General features: G+C 54.6%; 6 protein-coding genes across 6 annotated transcripts; 3 read left to right on the top strand and 3 right to left on the bottom strand.

Annotated features, from left to right (window-relative positions):
* Positions 1-1,650: 1,650 nt before the first annotated feature.
* C8A04DRAFT_10520 (uncharacterized protein) lies at positions 1,651-2,988 on the bottom strand (the record flags this gene model as incomplete). The annotated part of the gene is made up of 2 exons (XM_062776612.1): positions 1,651-2,616; positions 2,671-2,988. 2 exons carry the CDS (start codon positions 2,986-2,988, stop codon positions 1,651-1,653), a joined length of 1,284 nt encoding a protein of 427 aa, XP_062638929.1.
* Positions 2,989-4,372: 1,384 nt separating this feature from the next.
* C8A04DRAFT_26555 (uncharacterized protein) lies at positions 4,373-4,647 on the top strand (the record flags this gene model as incomplete). The annotated part of the gene is made up of 2 exons (XM_062779964.1): positions 4,373-4,501; positions 4,564-4,647. The coding sequence occupies 2 exons, from the start codon at positions 4,373-4,375 to the stop codon at positions 4,645-4,647; spliced, it is 213 nt and encodes a 70-aa protein (XP_062638928.1).
* A 703-nt stretch (positions 4,648-5,350) lies between these two features.
* Positions 5,351-6,301, top strand: C8A04DRAFT_26554 (uncharacterized protein; the record flags this gene model as incomplete). Its single annotated transcript, XM_062779963.1, has 2 exons — positions 5,351-5,427; positions 5,503-6,301. 2 exons carry the CDS (start codon positions 5,351-5,353, stop codon positions 6,299-6,301), a joined length of 876 nt encoding a protein of 291 aa, XP_062638927.1.
* A 538-nt stretch (positions 6,302-6,839) lies between these two features.
* Positions 6,840-11,515, bottom strand: C8A04DRAFT_26553 (ABC-2 type transporter-domain-containing protein; the record flags this gene model as incomplete). The annotated part of the gene is made up of 3 exons (XM_062779962.1): positions 6,840-6,869; positions 6,995-9,348; positions 9,442-11,515. The coding sequence occupies 3 exons, from the start codon at positions 11,513-11,515 to the stop codon at positions 6,840-6,842; spliced, it is 4,458 nt and encodes a 1,485-aa protein (XP_062638926.1).
* A 2,739-nt stretch (positions 11,516-14,254) lies between these two features.
* Positions 14,255-15,340, bottom strand: C8A04DRAFT_35611 (casein kinase II regulatory subunit-domain-containing protein; the record flags this gene model as incomplete). The annotated part of the gene is made up of 2 exons (XM_062783235.1): positions 14,255-15,115; positions 15,182-15,340. 2 exons carry the CDS (start codon positions 15,338-15,340, stop codon positions 14,255-14,257), a joined length of 1,020 nt encoding a protein of 339 aa, XP_062638925.1.
* A 683-nt stretch (positions 15,341-16,023) lies between these two features.
* On the top strand, positions 16,024-17,256 carry C8A04DRAFT_10515 (cupin-like domain-containing protein; the record flags this gene model as incomplete). Its single annotated transcript, XM_062776608.1, has 1 exon — positions 16,024-17,256. The coding sequence occupies one exon, from the start codon at positions 16,024-16,026 to the stop codon at positions 17,254-17,256; it is 1,233 nt and encodes a 410-aa protein (XP_062638924.1).
* Between the last annotated feature and the right edge of the window lie 56 nt (positions 17,257-17,312).

Below are 17,312 nucleotides of genomic sequence, written 5' to 3'. Positions count from 1 at the left end.
GAATGGGAATGGGAATGGGAATGGGAATGGGAATGGGAATGGGAATGGGAATGGGAATGGGTATGGAGGTGGTCGGTCGTTGAAGAAGAGGGCAGTGAATCCGCTGGATAAGGGGCCTGGTGTGACGGCGACGAGGACGGTGGTGCAAAAGGGAGAAAGAAAAAGAAAAGAAGGGAACAAATGGCTCAGTCACGATAAGGCAGGCTCGGATCAACCTATACCAGAAGAGAAACCACAATAAGGCAAAAAGCAAAAAACTCAGTCGCAACAAGGCAGATTCGGTCCAACCCCCCACTCCCCCGTGCCCGCGTCCTACAAAACCTCTTGCTTGCCCGCAGTACGCACAGTGCACCCGACAGTGCCCGAGCCAGCTGTATAATATTGAGCGCAACCCTATCCCACTCGACCAGGCGGCCCTTGGCAGAGTCTGGCCTGCAATGGGGAGGCCAGGGGGAAATAGATCGAGCTCATTCCCTTTTCTCCCGTGACCCAGACCGTTCCCCCAGGCCCGGTGCCTAACACCTTCTTTCCTTTGGCTCTGCAGCCTGTGCATGGTTGACGAACATCCTTTCATAAAAACAACCGAGCCTACTGGTGTCGTTAATGAGGATCTGTATGTATTTGTCCGCATATGGGATGTAGATCTCCAGACTTGAGCCTGTAGGCTACTTGGTCGCAAGGTTTGTTGTAGGACAGCAGGTGGATGAACTCCTCGCAGTTGTTGCAGGCTTCGAAGCAGTGAATGGACATCTTGTCTGGTGGTACCTTGACGGTTGAAGCGAGCGTCTGGTGGTCGAATAGTGCACTAGGTGAACAGAGCAGCCCTCTCTAAAAGCAGTCGGTTGGATGGTGATCATACACCGGGAACCCTGGCGGCGTTTATTGAACGCACCGCTGCGGGGCCGTGAATATCGCGGCGCGGTTCGGAGGTTAGGAGGTTCGGAAAAGAGAGTGAGGAAAGATTCGGGGGTTCGACCATGGTGTTTTTTCCCTCCCGCCAGCGCAAAACCCCAATCCCAAGTGCCCCCTGATGTTTCCCCCCAATGCACGCACACACCTCCATGTTTAGGCCCAGCAACCGACTGCCAATATCCTCAACTTTCCGTCCATAACATCAGCCACTCAACAATGATACAACACCAACCGCTGTCACCCCTCAACCGAGACCACTGCCTTACTGCACTGTACCACGCTGCATAGGAGTCACAAAACAAACCCCAAGATTACATTGAACCGACAAGGAAAAAAGGTGAGAGCCAAAAAGTGAATATATCACTTATCAATTGAGCGGTTGGTCCAAATGCCCCCATTTACCAAACAACCCGGTGCTAGGCGGAGAGAACAGGAAATAGACGTAGAATGAAACAAGCAACCAGGTAATGAAATCGCACCCGGCGTGGGAGAACTCAAGGTGTAAGCCAACACCCATTAAAATCACTATTTTCACACACCTCAAAACACCGCAAGGAAGTAAAGAAACCACAATGAAGGGAGGGTGGAAAGATGGGACCGGACATCGGGGTCAACGGAATGTGCCCAAAGCGTGGAAGGAAAAATGTAAAAAGGCGAAGATATGGGGGTTTAAAAAGAAAGGAAGCATGGAAAAGCCAACAGAAATCCCCTCAATTGCGGACAGAAGTTTCACCAAGCTCAGTTCTCCCCGCTTGCCCCCTCTCCCCTCCCCGCAGCCGCACTCGCGGCACTCTCACCCACAACGACTTCCTCTTCTGGAACGCCAACACCCACCACACTTCTCACCGATACACTAGCTCCGCTTGCCGCCCTCGGACGAGTTACCAGCGGGTGTTGAGCCTGCTGCTGCGTCGGCTGTGGCAGCGGCGGTGATTGTTCAGTCTCTGGTTGTCGTTGTGGCTGCTGTTGTTGCGATTGCTGTTGCTGTTGAGGCGCATTACCTCCCTCATCCTTCTTCGCTGCGGCATCTCGTACCAATTTCTCCAGTTCCTGGACTCGTCGGCGCAGCGCCTCGTTCTCCCGTTTGTACTCTTCCAGCTCGGCACGGCGAAGGGCGGTTTCTTCGAATCGTGAAGTAGCTTGCATGATCCCCGGGGACAGTTCGCTCGTGGTCGTCGCCACAGATGCACCGGACTGCGATCGAATCGGGATGGGAACAGACGTGGGATTGCGTGATGCGAAGTACCCCGGTAGCGAGCCCGGTTCGCCGGCAGGATGATGGTGGTGATGGTGCGTGTAGCTTCCAGAGAGCGAGTGAGGGGCCGGAGACGGGGAGCCGGTGCGGCTGCGACGGGAGGCGCTACTGTTTTGGCGACTGAGGGGCACGCCACCAGTGCCCATAATGGGGATCGGGGGTTGGGCAGTCGGGCGGACAGGGGCAGGCGAAGAGATGCCGATGACAGAGGCCGCTGAGACGGAGCCGGCATTTGCAACGAGACTGCGAGAGCTGGCACTGGATGAAGTGCGCTGATGGCGGACGGGCTGGTAGTGACTCGAGCCGAGGCTGGGATGTTGGGAGACGCCATCGCTCCATGGGGCGGGCTCGGTACCCGAGGCGCTAGCTGAGGTGGACGACGCGTTCGACACGACCGACGCGTTTTGGGCAGCACGGAGGACTGACAATTCGCGGGTAAGGCGGTTGACCTGGACAACTTTGGTTAGCTAGAGGCCAAATCTGGAGACGGCTGTGAACCTTACCACTGCCTCTTGTTCCTTCTCGAGCTGCAGATGGAGGTCAGCGGCGGTTATGGGCCGCGGGTGCCGCAGAGGTCCTGGCCCAGGGCCTACACCGGTGTTGTCGCCCATTGCTTGACCCGGGAGAGAGGTTGCGGGCTGGAAACCAGGAGACGGGAGACTGGATGAGGTTGATGCATTCACGGCGACTTGGTTCGAAGGGAGGATGTTGAGCGAGGGGGAAGTCGGCGCTGGCGGCGGCGGCATTTGTTGCTGTGATGTCTGACGCGACTGGCTTGCAAGAGCATGGGGAGACGGCGGAACAGAGTTGAGATCGGGCATCGCCGGAACAATGTCTGTTGAACTTTGCAGTGATGGTTATGCAGTTCGAGTTGAGACCAGGGGCCTTGGGACCCACAGCTGGGCGCTGTGACGAACAAGTGCTAACTGGCGATTGAACAAGATATCGATCAAGGGCCGCGCAGAAAATCAAATGATGCGAGAAAAAGAGTGGCTTCGCCGATGCGTGGCTAATGAAGCGCAGATAACGAATGGCCTGGGAAGTCCGGTGGAAGCGCAATCGTAGGGCGGAGATGGAAAGAAGGTCGGTGTTGGAGAAGTATGGAGCGGTGGAGGGGTGGGGGAGTTTGTGCAGGGAACCCCACATCACGGGCCGCAGGTGACCCCGGCTCACTGTACCGGAACCGGCAAGGGCAATGATACGGAACATTACACAATACATCACATTTTTGCAGCATCTTTGACAACGATGATGTATTGTCATACATCTGGTCTGCGGCATATGTCGTAATTTTGAGCTTTCCAACTCGGCGAACTGTTGCTCAATTGATCGGAACCGAACAAGAGAAAGTTCTCTCCGTCGCTCTTTTCAGTAGTCTCTAGCTCATTCTGTGTTTTTCGCCAGCCATATATGACTTAACACACCCTACTGAAGCTCTAGATTGTTGATTGCCCATGGCTCTCAGTGCGGAGCCGTTGGTTTCACGACAATGGAACAACTGTCATCAACATCGTGTCAGTTTGAAGATATGCGCTCCGGACCCGACTTCTATGCGGTTTCCAGCCAGCAGCGCCCGACGTATTACCTCAACGTGTTGTGTCATGGCAGAACCCCGGGGTTCCGACTCGCGCAATAAACTTGAAACAAGAAGCATGAGAGTGTCCGGCTAGCCGTCCATACGGGAATAGATGACATTCTGGGCGCTTCGCAGAAGTCTAAGCTAAGATTACTACCTTCGTCCCAAATACCAGAGAACCTCTGGCATTATGGCTGGATTCTTGTTGACATCGGCTCAGGAGTAAAATGAGGCGCGAAGTGCTGATGCAGAGATAAAAAGTTCCCCACAAATCGGAGTGGGCTGGGCCGTTTCTTTTGCCAAGGAAGGTCCCCACAGGAGCTGTTTGACAGTCTCCATCAAGGTAGTCCATGATGTAATGACGAGTTGAAGAGAAGAGCACTGATGTCAACGTGCAGTCGAGGGGCATTTATAAGAGATATCTCATATGTTTCACTGTTCGCAGACTATATCCAAGAACATCTCACAAGTTGAAAATAAGGGCAAAGCACCAATTTGCCAAAGCAAACGTAGGTGAGCTTCCAATTGACTTCCCTATCTTGTGCTTCTTAGCTAACCCAGCCACTAAACTAGGCCTCAACCCTTAACAAATACCTTGGAAAATATCCTTCCGTCAAAACGCAGCCAACATGCCCGAAGGCGGTCAGTCACCTCCCCCGGAGCGGTCCACGGGCAAACAGATGCACGACGTCCCCGGAACCGGCAAGGGAACCGATGATGCGTCGCATAAAGAGGAGGCCAATAAGGAGGCCCTTAAGGTTAGTTTCAACCAGCCATTCTTGGCTCTCCATGATCGGCGGCTGACCACCAACTACACTAGAATCTCACATCGAACCCGCGGGGCCCGTTAGAAGACGAGGTTGACAGGAAATTTGCCAAAACAGCCGCCAAGCCGAGCTCTTGAGTGTTGGAAGGTTTCATTTTTCCTTCAGCCTTTTTGTTCAAAATGCCAGCGTTAGTGACTGGGGAAACGAACGATGCTCCTATATTTTTCGACTAGTACACATCATAACAAATGACATGACCAAATATCTACGGATCTGGCATCTGCTGCCGACGTTTGTGCTAAATTTCGAAACGCTGAATGCCTTCACTTTACAGGAGGTACTGTCGGAGCGACCGAAAGGACACTAACGTAGGAACCGCGGGAATACTATATCCCTGTAACAAGCCACAACTCATGCCGGACCTAGTAGGAAGCATGTGGAATCACATGCATGCATCAGCAATGCCTCAGAAAGCGACGGTTACACAGCCACATTTATTTGCCCCACAGGTGGGCCATGACGTCTCCCCTCAACAAACAACACGCCTTGCACGCGTCCTAGTGTTTAAAAAGAAAACCGGCTCCTTTTCTTAGACATTATGGCTTCCTACAGAGCTAAACTAAGTTTTATTAGGTAAATTTGCCTCAATCGGATTCTTCCCTTACTCAGATTTTTTTCGAGCAACTTAAAAACCGACTTGAACCTACGTCATTATCCGACCGTTTGGGGTCCAACTACCCCGCTTCTTTCGGCCTGGCTCTCTTCTACTTCTGTGGGCGATTCCGTGGCAGAAACTTCCTGTTCACTCCCCCACCAACTATTACCGCCCCAACTGTCAACATGGCTACCACCGTTTACGTGAAGAACGTCAGCGCCAAGACGGAAGATAAGGAAATTAAGGATTTCTTTAGCTTCTGGTAAGCTTTATTCCCTTACTTATTACCCCCGTGATCGCGCTCTCAAGGTTCGAGAGGGAGCTAACCCAGACTCAGCGGCAAGATCTCAACGATCAACATCACCCCCGAGGCCGGCGACCTCAAGTCCGCCACGGTAACCTTCGAAAAAGAAACCGCCGCCCGCACCGCCCTCCTCCTCAACAAAACCCAGCTCGGCGGCCAAGAGATCCTCGTAACCGGCAACGACACCGACACCACCAGCCCAACCCACCAAGCCGACACCACCCGCGACGTCGACGATGCCTCCTCGGTCCTAACCCAAGAGGAAAAGCCCCGCAGCCGGATCCTTGCCGAGGTCCTCGCGCACGGCTACCTCGTCGCCGACACCGGTCTCCAGCGCGCCATCGCCCTCGACGAGCAGCACGGCATCACCAACCGCTTCGTCAGCACGCTGCGGCGCCTCGACGAGCGCACGCACGCCACCGACCACGCCCGCGCCGCCGACGCCAGCTACGGCATTACGCAGCGCGCCAACTCGCTGTTCACGGGGCTCGGCTCGTACTTTGAGAAAGCCACTAACACGCCCACGGGCAAGCGTATCGTCGATTTCTACACTACCAGCCAGCGGCAGGTGCAGGATATCCATAGTGAGGCGCGTCGTTTGGCTGATTTGAAGAAGGAAGAGTCTGGCGGTGATCTGTATAGGGGTCTTGGCTTGGATAAGGTGCTGGGCAAGTTTGGTCAGGGCCAGGGGGCGGCGGCTGGTGCGTCCGGTGCGTCTGGTGCAGAGAAGGAGGCGGTGCCTGGCGCTGCGCCGGCGAATGCACCGGCTACTGAGTCGGCTCAGCAGCCGATTAAGGAGGCGGGAACCGGGAACCCGGAGACAATCCACTAAGGGTAGATATGCGTCTTGGGCGGGATAATACGGAACCTAGTGCATGGGGAGTAGGGTATAGGGTATGGATTGGGCGGGTTCTTTTTTTCTCCGTGGAAGGAGCTGCGTTACCCCTAGGTTGAGGTTTTCATATCGTATTCTGCATTCCTAATTCAAGATAGTTGAAACGAATCATGACTTACATGATCCAACCTCCTTTAAGAACGACTCCTAGCCCCTTAGAAGAAGTTCCAAACCATACCCGGAGTCACCACTATCACAGAGCGTGTTGTTATGTTGGCACAATTATTTAATTTGCAATCTGTAAGTAATTATGTATGTACACTGCGCTCCTTCTCTACGTCTTGCAGATCCCATCTTTTTAAACGCCTAAGCCAATGTTCTGAAACGATACAGATATCACGGATGTCCAGTAAGTAACCTGGCTGAAAAGGTTAAACAGCGCTCGCCGCCATCCAATCTCCAAGCTCCCAACTTGATCGCTTGCCTAGCACCACAGAGACTATTACCACCCATACCTAGCCCAACTCACTTTGTTTTACCGCCTGTTATAGTTGAGGTATCGGCTCTGTTTCAAAAGTTAGTACAGAGACGTTCAAGGAGTGACCTTTTCTCCAAGCCCAGTACTGGATTATTGAGTTAAGAGCGGGTGTAAGGGACGGTAAGAAACGAAAAAAGGATGAGAGAACGTACCGCAACGAACAAAAGGATCAAGTTACTCCCAATAAAGGCAATATAGATCCCCAAATCCCGCCACCGATTGTCAAAGCTCAACCCCAAAGGCTCATAAAACTCATCCCCCACCTTAAACGCACAATACTCGCAATTGCTTGTCGCATTACTATCCACCAAATACCCGGGCCCGCCATTTTCAAAGAATGCCCGCATATAACTCCCGCACGACTCACTCTCCGGCGGCGCAATAAACCGGTTCAGCTCTTCCGGCGCACACTCCACCGGCAGCTCATGCAGCGCCGTAACCACCATCCCACCAATCAATCGAGTGAAGGGGTTCAGCTCGTACAACCAGGTGCGGTAGCCGGCCGGCATCTGCGGCGCGGGGATGGTGACGCCGCAGAAGAGCGAGAAGGTGACGAAGATGAAGGGATCGAACTGCGAGGAGATGAACAGGGACGGGGTGAGGGCTGATAGGGCCTGGCCGAGGGTGACGGAGAAGATCTCGGTGATCAGGATGATGAGGAACTGGTAGCCGGCCCGGGAGGATTCGGCTTGCAAGCCGGGCATGTAGTACAGTGGTAGGAAGAAGGCGACGGCGCAGAGAATGCTGTAGGGCATCTCAGCGACGAGGAGGGAGGTGGAGAAGACGAAGGTGCTGTACATCTTGCTGGACTGCTCGCGGAAGAACATAGCACGCTTGACGTGGTACATGACCTCGATCTGGGAGATGATCAGGGCCGGCAGCACGGTCACCTGGAACATGACAAACACCTTGTACTGCAGCGACTGGCGCGAGTTGTCGAGGTTGAGGTACGTCAGACCCGTCAGCAGGGCGATGACGAAGTGGTTGAAAAGTCGGGTGAAGAGGTAGTTGGGCATGCGCCAGTGGGCCAGGTTAGCGCGTCGGATGACAACGCGGAGCTGGTGCCAGAGCGGCGAGGCGTATTCCCTCTCGAGATCCGGGTTACGCTGGGCGCCGGCTTCTTTGCGTTGTTCCTTCATCCGCGAAATCTCGGCCTGGACTTGGACAAATTCGGGACTGTCAACCCAGATATCGCCCCAGTCTCGGTTGCCGATACGCGGTGAACTGCCGGCACCGATGGCCTCGAGCATGAACTCAGCCACGTTGTCTGTCTCCCGGGGCTCAGCGCCGTACCGCGTGAGATAGTCGCGCAGGACGCAGGCATCCTTGCCGATGTCGCCAAAGTAGACGCAGCGCCCGCCCGACTTGAGTAGCAACAGCCGGTCAAAGTTCTCAAACAGCGCCGCGTTCGGTTGGTGAATGGTACAGAGAATTGCCTGGCCCGCCGCAGCGAGCTTCTTGAGAAACCGGACGATGTTGAACGCGCTTTGGCTGTCAAGCCCAGATGTCGGTTCGTCAAGGAAAAGCAGTAGTTCCGGCTTGGCTGCGAGTTCGACGCCGATCGTGACACGCTTCCGTTGTTCAACCGTGAGACCAGCTTCGGGCGAACCGATCATAGCATCCGCAAACGTGTCCATCTCCAAGAGCGCAATGATCTCCTCGACGTAACGGTACTTCTCCTCGCGTGGAGTGTCATAAGGTTGACGCAGGTCGGCCGAGAATCGCAGGGCCTCCCGGATTGTCTGCGTTGGATCGTGGATGTCGAGCTGTTCCGCATATGAGGTACCGCGTTGGAATTCCTTGCCCGGCCGGACGCCATCCACTTGGATATCCCCGGAGATAACACCGATATTCTTGCGGGCGGCCAACACGTCCAACAACGTCGTCTTGCCAGCGCCAGACGCACCCATCAACGCTGTCAGCTGGCCCGGCTTGACATACCCAAAAACGTGATCTAGCAGTTGCCGCGTCCCGCCGGGAACGGGAACCTCGTAGCACAAATTTTCCCAGGTGAGGATGCTTTCCGACTTGATGTTAAGGTCCGATGAGTCCGACTCCTCCGCTCCCGTTCGACGCTTCTCGTCTCGCTTCCGGAGCAGCTCGTCGTTCAGGGCCTTGCGCTCCGCGTTTGGCTTCTGGAACACCTTAGCCTGGTTTCCGCCCATCCCGTGCCGGACAAACTCGCCGGCGACGACGTTCAATATGAGGAAGAAGACAATAATGGCGACAACAATGCCCCAGTCACGCCAAAGTTGACCTGGCAGGTACGAGAACCCTTGTTCGATATAATCGTTACCGGATATTTCGAGGGTGCCTGGGTTGCTGCCGGCGAGAGTGCAGACTTGGTGATTGATATCCGTGTACTCTGGACCAGCGGGGATGAGAGACTCGGCCGTGCAGGTCATCGTGGAGCGTGAAAATTCGTTCTCCATCAAGGCACTAAATGAGAGACCGACAACGTTGATGTAGTAAATCCACCGCAACCACACTTTTTCCGATTGGTATTCTAATCAACCGTTAGCGCTGTTGCCCAGCTCGCTAGGAATCAGGGTAGATGAAAGGGCGTGGTTCTAAACGATGGAGACACCGGGAAACTTACGGATCAAATAACCGGCTGTGGTAATCATCAGCGTGATGCTGACGGTCGCAAACTTGACGGCATAGTCAAAGTCTGGGCTGATGCAGCCCAAGATACGGAAGAAAAGGGTCATGGACATGTTGGCGGACAAGAGCAACAGGTAGAAGGTGAAGAATGCGCCGGCGTCACGAGCCAGGTTGGTCATGAAGTAGACGATGAGCGAAAACACCATAATCTGTGTCGCAGCAAAGATCTGATCAACAAAGATCTGAGCAATCCAAAGCGCTGACGGCCGGTGAAAAGCATAAGCGCGGTGCTTGTTGACCACTGCGCGGCCCGTCATGGTCCCGGCGAGTTCGGAGAAGGCGCTAAAGATGTTGTGGAGCAGGGCGATGAACAACAGACCACCCTTGCTGAACGCGCTGGCGGATGTATGACCGAGATTCAAGTAGAGAGTACCGAGGACGATGGCGATGATGATGTTCCGCAGCCAGGAGAGGACGAGGGCCAAGACATCCTGCTTCTTGAGTAGAAACTGGCGCTTCATGAGCGCCCACACCTGGGAGTGAAATCCGACCGAGTAGGGCGATTTCTTGGAGGTGCCACGGCGCTTCTGCTCACGGACGGCTACCCGGAAGTCTTCGTACCGATCAGCCTCCTCCGCCAGGTTCTTCTTGTATGCTGACATCTCTTCGTCCAGGTCCTTGGAGAATCGGGACTCCTTGAAAGCGGCTTCCAGGGTGGCCGGGCTGTTCGGGGCGTTCTCGGCGGATTTTCCCTCCTGGTATTTGCGTTCATACGCATCTGTACATCCGGTGACATAGTCTGGTGTAGTCTGCCGCGGCCTGGGGAGGAAGCCAAGTCCCTCAAAATATGCTCGCGCTTCGGATGCCGGGCCGAAGTACACCTGCCTGCCCTCATCGATGACCATCACCTTGTCGAACAAATTGTAGATATTCTCAGAGGCCTGGTACAGCGAAACGAATGTGCTAGTCTTGTACAGATTGGTTTGAACGCGGAGAGACTTCATAAAGTCCAAGGCCGTTGAGGCATCCAAGCCACGGGTGCTGTTGTCCCAGGAAAGAATGCAGGCGTTGCTGATAAGCATCTCGGCGATTGAGACTCGCTTCCTCTCGCCACCAGAAACGCCCCGGACAAACGGGTTACCGACAATGGTCTTGCGAGTGTGCTCAATGTTGAACATCTTCAGAAGCATAGTGACGACCTTTTCCTTGAACTGCTGTCTATTGATACCGTTGGGCAGCTTGCCTGGAATTTTGACGTCGAGCGCAAACCCGAGCGTCTGCTCGACAGTAAGCGTAGGGTGGTGAACATCGTCCTCCTCGTTGTAGAGTGCCTCCCCGCGATACTGCCGGAACCCCTTGGCGTCAAAGGGCCCGTACAAAACCTCACCGGTGACACCAGTATAACCGAAGCGCTGGTTAGCGATGGTCTTGAGGAAAGTGGTGCAGCCAGATCCGGGCTTTCCCAGAACCAGAACCATCTCCCCAGGCTTGCAGACACCCCGAAATTCGTTCAGGATGGTAGATTCGGTGCCTTTCTTGCCGAAACCAAGCATCCGTCGGATGGGCGTGATGATGTCGAAAAAGTCGATAAATGCATCCGGAAACGTCTTGACATAGTTCGTCTGGCCGCCAACGCCTTTGACAGTCAAGCCGTCCCAGTAAACGCCGATATGCTTCGGTCGGATGCCGGCCTCCCTCTCAGCATCCAAGTCGCCTCTTAGAACAGCTTCCAAGTCAAACTGCTCAAACGTCTCTTCGGATGCAGCGGACCCAGCTTCAACGCCGCCCTTTTCGCCCTTTTCGCCCTTTTCGTCACTCTTAGCGTTGCGGCGCTGGCTAGCACGCGATAAATGTGAGAGTTCGCGCTGAAGGTCAGCGAAATCGGCTTCGGCCTGTTCAACCGAGATGCCCTCCGCTCTTGTAGTGCCATTGGGGTTGCTGCGGCGCGCCTCCTCAACGTGGTCGCCAGCATTGCGTGCCGTGGAAGAAGTGGATACGCGAGAAGGCGACGAGGTGCTGATCGGCCGGGCCGCCGACTCAAGGCCGGATTTCTCGGGGTCCGAGGTCATCGTTGAGTCTCCGTTGCAACTGGTACCGGTATCAACCGAGCAACACTAGCAGCAGCGGACGTAGATACTGAATCACCGGGTCTGGGAACGACGCATGGGCAAATTGTATAGAGTGTAAGGGATGGAATGTATCAACGGAAGGTCGGTCGTGAAAACCGAGATCAACAACGCAAGGGAGCGAGAGGCAAGCTACACTACACTGGGGGCGAGTGAAGAGTGACTGCCACTCGAGTCGGTCTCCGAGAGTGCGAGGTGGGCCACCGAGCTCCCCTGGTGAAGGAATGGGATGTCCAGTTTTAAGAGTGAGAGGGGAGAATTCAACGAGCTCACTCGAGATGGGGGAACAAAAGGAAGCTTTCAAGAAAAGGGCGGACAAAATGAAAAGCTTGGCAGCTCCCAAACCATGACCAATCCAACCCAGTGCAACATGGCAACCTTGTGGTTCGGAGATGCGGCTCGTTGTCGGATGGCACCGCATGGGGGTTCTTGGGGTTCAAGAGCTTTGCGCCGACCCCACTGAAGATGGGGCATTATACCAAAATGGACTTCTTGTCAAAAAGAAGAACGTTCCCGGCCGGCAACCGTCGGGGTTACGAATGTGGTTTCTTGGGATACGCAGTAAGCTATAATACAGTAAAGTGACTTGTTAGACCCCACCTCAACATTGTTGCTTCAGAAAGTGCAATTAACAGTCAACGAGCTGTCGGTCTGAACTCCGGACATTGTTGAGTCGTTTCCCGAAACCGAAGGTGCGGTCGGACAGAAACTCGCGAGGCTTGAGCAAAGAGAGAGAAAGCGAGAAGCAAAGAGGTCAACAGGAGGTGGGGAACCCTCGCACCTTGGAGACCGGGCGTGTGGGCGGGAGACAAGTCCCGGCGTCGACTCACCCGGCATGTGGGGGACGGGGGTTGAGTTGTGGTATTATTGGGCAGTCCCGACTGGTGGCCGTTCCTTTTTGCCGTTCTGGTCGATGCAACGGAAGCCCGGAGCGGAACGAACCTGCATCTGTGGTTGCGACTGCAAGGCCGGATGCCCAGGGTGAGCGAAAGCGGGAGAGCGGGTCGGACGAATACAGCAAGGGCTTTTTTTATGCCAAGAAATGTCGGGCAGTTGCCACATGAGAGGCACCTGCATGTCTTGCTTGTTGAGACATTCCACCGTCGCCGTTGCTTCCGCCTCCCCTGATTTGTTTCACGGGACGACGCCCTCTCAACGAAGGGCGAAAAGGCGGAGGAAGGCACAATGGTCAAGGGTGTCAGGAATTACGAGTGGGGCAAGCAGACCCCGCAGAACCGAAATGGAAGGATCGGTGGGGAAGCTGTTTTGACAAATTCGAGGTGCAAATATTCGTAAGCTTCTCTAATACCTTGGGAACAGTTTTGGGACCGGTCATGATGACAAGAACTGGTAAAACCGAATAAGTCAACAAATGGCGGTGGTCTTTCGTTATCCTAATAATTTTAGTGTACGATGTAGGGTGGTTCACCTGAAACTGCAACGAGTCGGACACAAGACCTGGGTTGTTGGACAGTAAATTCCCGATGTTGAACGATTGGTGAGCACCATTGGCAACGGCTGAAAAGGGAAGGAGCAAGATTTATTTTTTTTTCCAACGAGAAATTGTTCGCAGTGCTCAACCCAATTGAACCAACCCTGGTTTGTTATCCTGAGATTTGCCGAGCTTCAAGACCTCAAGGCCGTCCCGCTCATCTCCGACTCTCCGAGCCAAGCAATGCGTGTCGGCTTCGCCTCATCGGGGTCGGGAGGTTTTTCGACCGCCCTCCGTGTTCCGAATCAGTGGTTGCGCGAAGCCCTCGCGAACATGACTCTTCGTACGCATACGGCCAAATTGTTGCGGGACAATGGAAATAACAAGGCATTGTTTGGCGTTTGCGTGCAAACATACTATGTACAAGAGCATGAGGGAGATGATGGTCAAACCGTCCTAGCAAACATTCAGGGATGCACGGATAAATAAGCAACTCAAGATGGGGCGTTTGGACAACATGTTTACGACTGGAATATTGAAACGTTCGTAACGTGATCCCTTTGAACATCCACCATTTGAGGTTGTTGAGCCAGCTTATGATGCAGCCAAGACCCCACAGGACGTTTTTCCCGGGCCGAGTGTCTGTTTCTTTGCTGTGTAGCATCCCCAGCGGGAAACATTCGTCAAGCCGCCGTGAAACCACTAGCTGGCCTACGATGCAAGCTAATGCATGCCGCTGGGGAATCGGCACCGCATATGTCTCATCACAAAATCCATGCATCTTCGACACCAACGCCCTGATTCCGGAAACGCAAAAGCCTTGATTCCCAAGTCTATCAAAAGTAAAAACCCTCGTCTTGTTTCGCCAATCCCATCCCAACTGCCATCACATCGCATCCGCCCTCCGAACGATCCACATCCAACCGCAATGCCATACCAGGCGCGTACAAGATGTCGCGAGCAACGGAAAAACGAATGAAGGGAATGCAAATGGGAAGCGGCTTTTCCCCACCCTACGATCCGCTCGTCGCCTTCTCTTGCTCCTATCAGACAACACCTTGACGGGCCAGTCTCAAAACTAGATCATATCATTCATTTCTCCCACCCAGAACAACAACCTAAGACCGAAAGTACAAACGCCGATGATGCTAACCTGGGGTGAAATCGGTTGGGAGTTCGGTCGTATTCGGCGGTAAGATGAATGGGGGGAAGAGTAAGCGCCGTTGTGAAGCGTTGAACCCTGTGAGGTGTCAGAGTTCCGAGCCCGCCCCATTGGCATCCACCTCCATAGCAGTCCCATTACGGCCTTGTTTTTGCCTAATCACCGAGTTGTACTGTCGCTTTGTCCCGTGCCGCCCCGTGTTGGTCATGCCCTCGTCATCGTCATCCTCGTCGTCCGACTCGGCGTCGTGTTCCTCAGCGAAGTTGCGGGCCTCATCCAGGATTGCCAGGTCGTCGGGCTTGTCGCGCAGCCATTGCATACGGGGGCCAGAGTCTGCCACCTCGGATACTCGGAAACCGTAAATCTTGGGCTCATAAATCTTGTTACGGCCAAGTCCTGGCGCAATATTCTTGGGATACATGCCGTTGATCATGGCTTGGTCCTCGCCCGTCCGGGCCAGGCTGCTTGCTGCTTCGGCGCCGGAGCGGGAAAGATCGTACTCGGGGAAAGTTAGGAGGAAGAGGGCGCCAAATGTGCGGCCGAAAAAGGCGCCATCGACGGTCTGGAATCGGCTGTTTGGGGGGACGTATACGTCAAGGCATGAGGGGCAGAATAATTTGACGGTATCTTCCCCAGGTATGTCCGAGAGGCCGACGGGAAGGGTCCGTGTCTGGTTGCAGTTTGTCCGTGGGCACACGCCAAAATGGCCTAGCTCGTACTTCTCCGACATCTGCTGAATGCCGGCCCTCGAGCAGATGAAGCGCTGGTGGATTAAACCGTAAAGCATCTCGGCGGAAGACTCAATGACGGACAAGTCGCTTGCCACGCGGCTGTGGTGTCGCCGCTCTCGCCCTGGGCCGTCTCGGGCGTCCCCTGATATATCTTCCTCGTCCTCTTCCTCTTCATCATCCTCCTCTTCGTCTTCTTCCGGTTCAACATCAAGAATCATCTAGAAAAAAAGTGTTACTTTCTAGAACATGCAATATGACAAGTTGGAAGCGATTAACATCCATACCTCTAGAGCTTCCTTGTACATGGCCACCTGGTTTTGTAGGCCCGTAAGGTTGAAGTCATCTTCAATGAACTCTTCAGATACCTCGGCAAAGTATTCGTGCCCAAGAAGAGAACAGAAAGAGGAGATCCAGGACTCGGGGGTTCCTGAAGATGTTGACATCCTGGCAAATTCGATGCTCTGCGCAAAAGGTTGGGGGGTATGAGATCGAGATAGTAAAGCGGAATCCACTCTTTGAAATAGATTCGGCGGTTCGGATCGGGCGGGAGACACTGGCTAATAGGGGCGAGCCGTCGTGGTCAAAGCCGTCCGCGCGCACCGCGCACGCGCTTAACGAAAGCGGGGGGAAGAGGGTCGGGGCGTCGCTCGTGTCAAATTTGCGCGGCAATTCTCGTTCTTAGACCGACGCGTAGAGAGGTTGACCGTCCTATAATTGTGACATGGCCCCAGAGGGCGTATAGATCGCAGGTTGTGGACGACGACGGGCTGGCGCAAAGAGATGTCGGGCTCCGGATTTCAGTGATAATTCAATGTGGTTGGTGGTTGTGTCGGCGACCCTGGCTGCCCGCTTGGCCAGAACCGCAGCCTGGTTGATTTCTGCTGGTGGGCACGTGGTGGGGTAGCCCGGCCAGGCGGCGGTCCGTGCACCGCAACCAAGTCAAACCTGGATGGAAGTGAGTGAGTGGTCAACTCTAAATTAGAACCACGTGCTTCCGCGTTTTCTCTCGCACACGAAAGAACCGCGCCGGAGACCCCCACTATCAACCCCAACCCTGTACGGGAGGCCTCCCGCAAACCGAACCGATCAATGTTTTCTTGGGCAACCATACCAAACACCTTAGGTCATGTACCGGGTGTGTACATTGCCGTTACGGCAGTTTGCCCAACGCCAGTCCACAACCAATGCCCCGAGGCGGTTGCTGCACCTTGCCGCTATCAATGAAGGCAATTCCCCGGTGACAAGGTCCGAATTTTATGCCCTCACGGGGGCTCCAGATAACCAACTGAAGGCTGTAATTTTTCGGAACCAAGTCAGCCCTACCAATGACGCATCACCAGACACCCGTGGTCTTCCTCCTTCGTCAACCCATATCCCGGCGTTGAACCATTGGTTCGCCTTCACTAAACTTGATGGGACGCGGGCTTGCTTCACGCAACACTTCAGGAAACATGGACAAGCCCTTGCTGCCTATGAAGTCGTCCTCGACAAGACAGATATCGAGGGCGTGTTAAACGCAAACCTCAAGGCTTTCCAGACCTGGTTAAAGAACACATCATCCCAAGTCCCCCACCACGGCCTCCTAGCCGAGCTATTACACCATCTACTCCTCGAGTGGGAGTCTCCCGCAACCCCCGGGTTCGCACGCTTCCACGCGCCCCTCGCTTTACTCGACGCCGCTCGCCAATATAACACCACCCAAGCCGACCCTTCCAGGCGCCTTTCCAGGCTCTACGTCGCTCAGATGCCCCTCTCAAACCTTCCTCCAAGCCTCCAGCATGGCCTTCCCACTCCCGCACTCCTCACAGAAACGCCATCCCACACAACCACACCCTCAGCCTCAGCCTCAGCCTCAGCCACGACCACACCTACACCTACCACGCCCCCAGCAGACATCTACACAAGCAGCATCTGGCTCGGTCTCGAACCCACCTTCACCCCCTGGCACCGCGACCCCAACCACAACATCTTTTGCCAGCTCCACGGCACCAAACAAGTCCGTGTGCTCCCGCCCGTAGCCGGCGAGCGCCTCTTTCGTCGTGTTTTAGACACCCACCACCGCAGTCACCACAGTACGTCGTCTGGTTTCAGTGGAAGTAGCGCCATCCGCGGCGAGGAGATGATGCACAGTTCCGAGAGGCAGGCGTGGTACGACGCCGTTTGGGGGGAGGGCGTAAAAGGGGAGGAGGAGCAGGGCCTTGCGCCCGAGTATCAACTTATGCAACATGCGGAAGTTGGGCCTCGCGACATGATGTTTATTCCTAAAGGTTGGTGGCACAGTTTTGTGAGTACTTCTGATGTGGAGGGGGGCTTGAATGCATCTGTGAACTGGTGGTTTCGGTGGAGGAGGCCATCATGAGGAGCGCAGCATATACAGGCTATAGTGAACCATTCTGGATGATCCGAGGAACGAAA

Source organism: Dichotomopilus funicola (assembly GCF_033296635.1).
Source record: "Dichotomopilus funicola strain CBS 141.50 unplaced genomic scaffold C8A04scaffold_14, whole genome shotgun sequence".
NCBI lineage: Eukaryota > Fungi > Ascomycota > Sordariomycetes > Sordariales > Chaetomiaceae > Dichotomopilus > Dichotomopilus funicola.
Note: the sequence above shows the minus strand (reverse complement) of the source record. Positions and strands in the feature narration are given on the sequence as shown.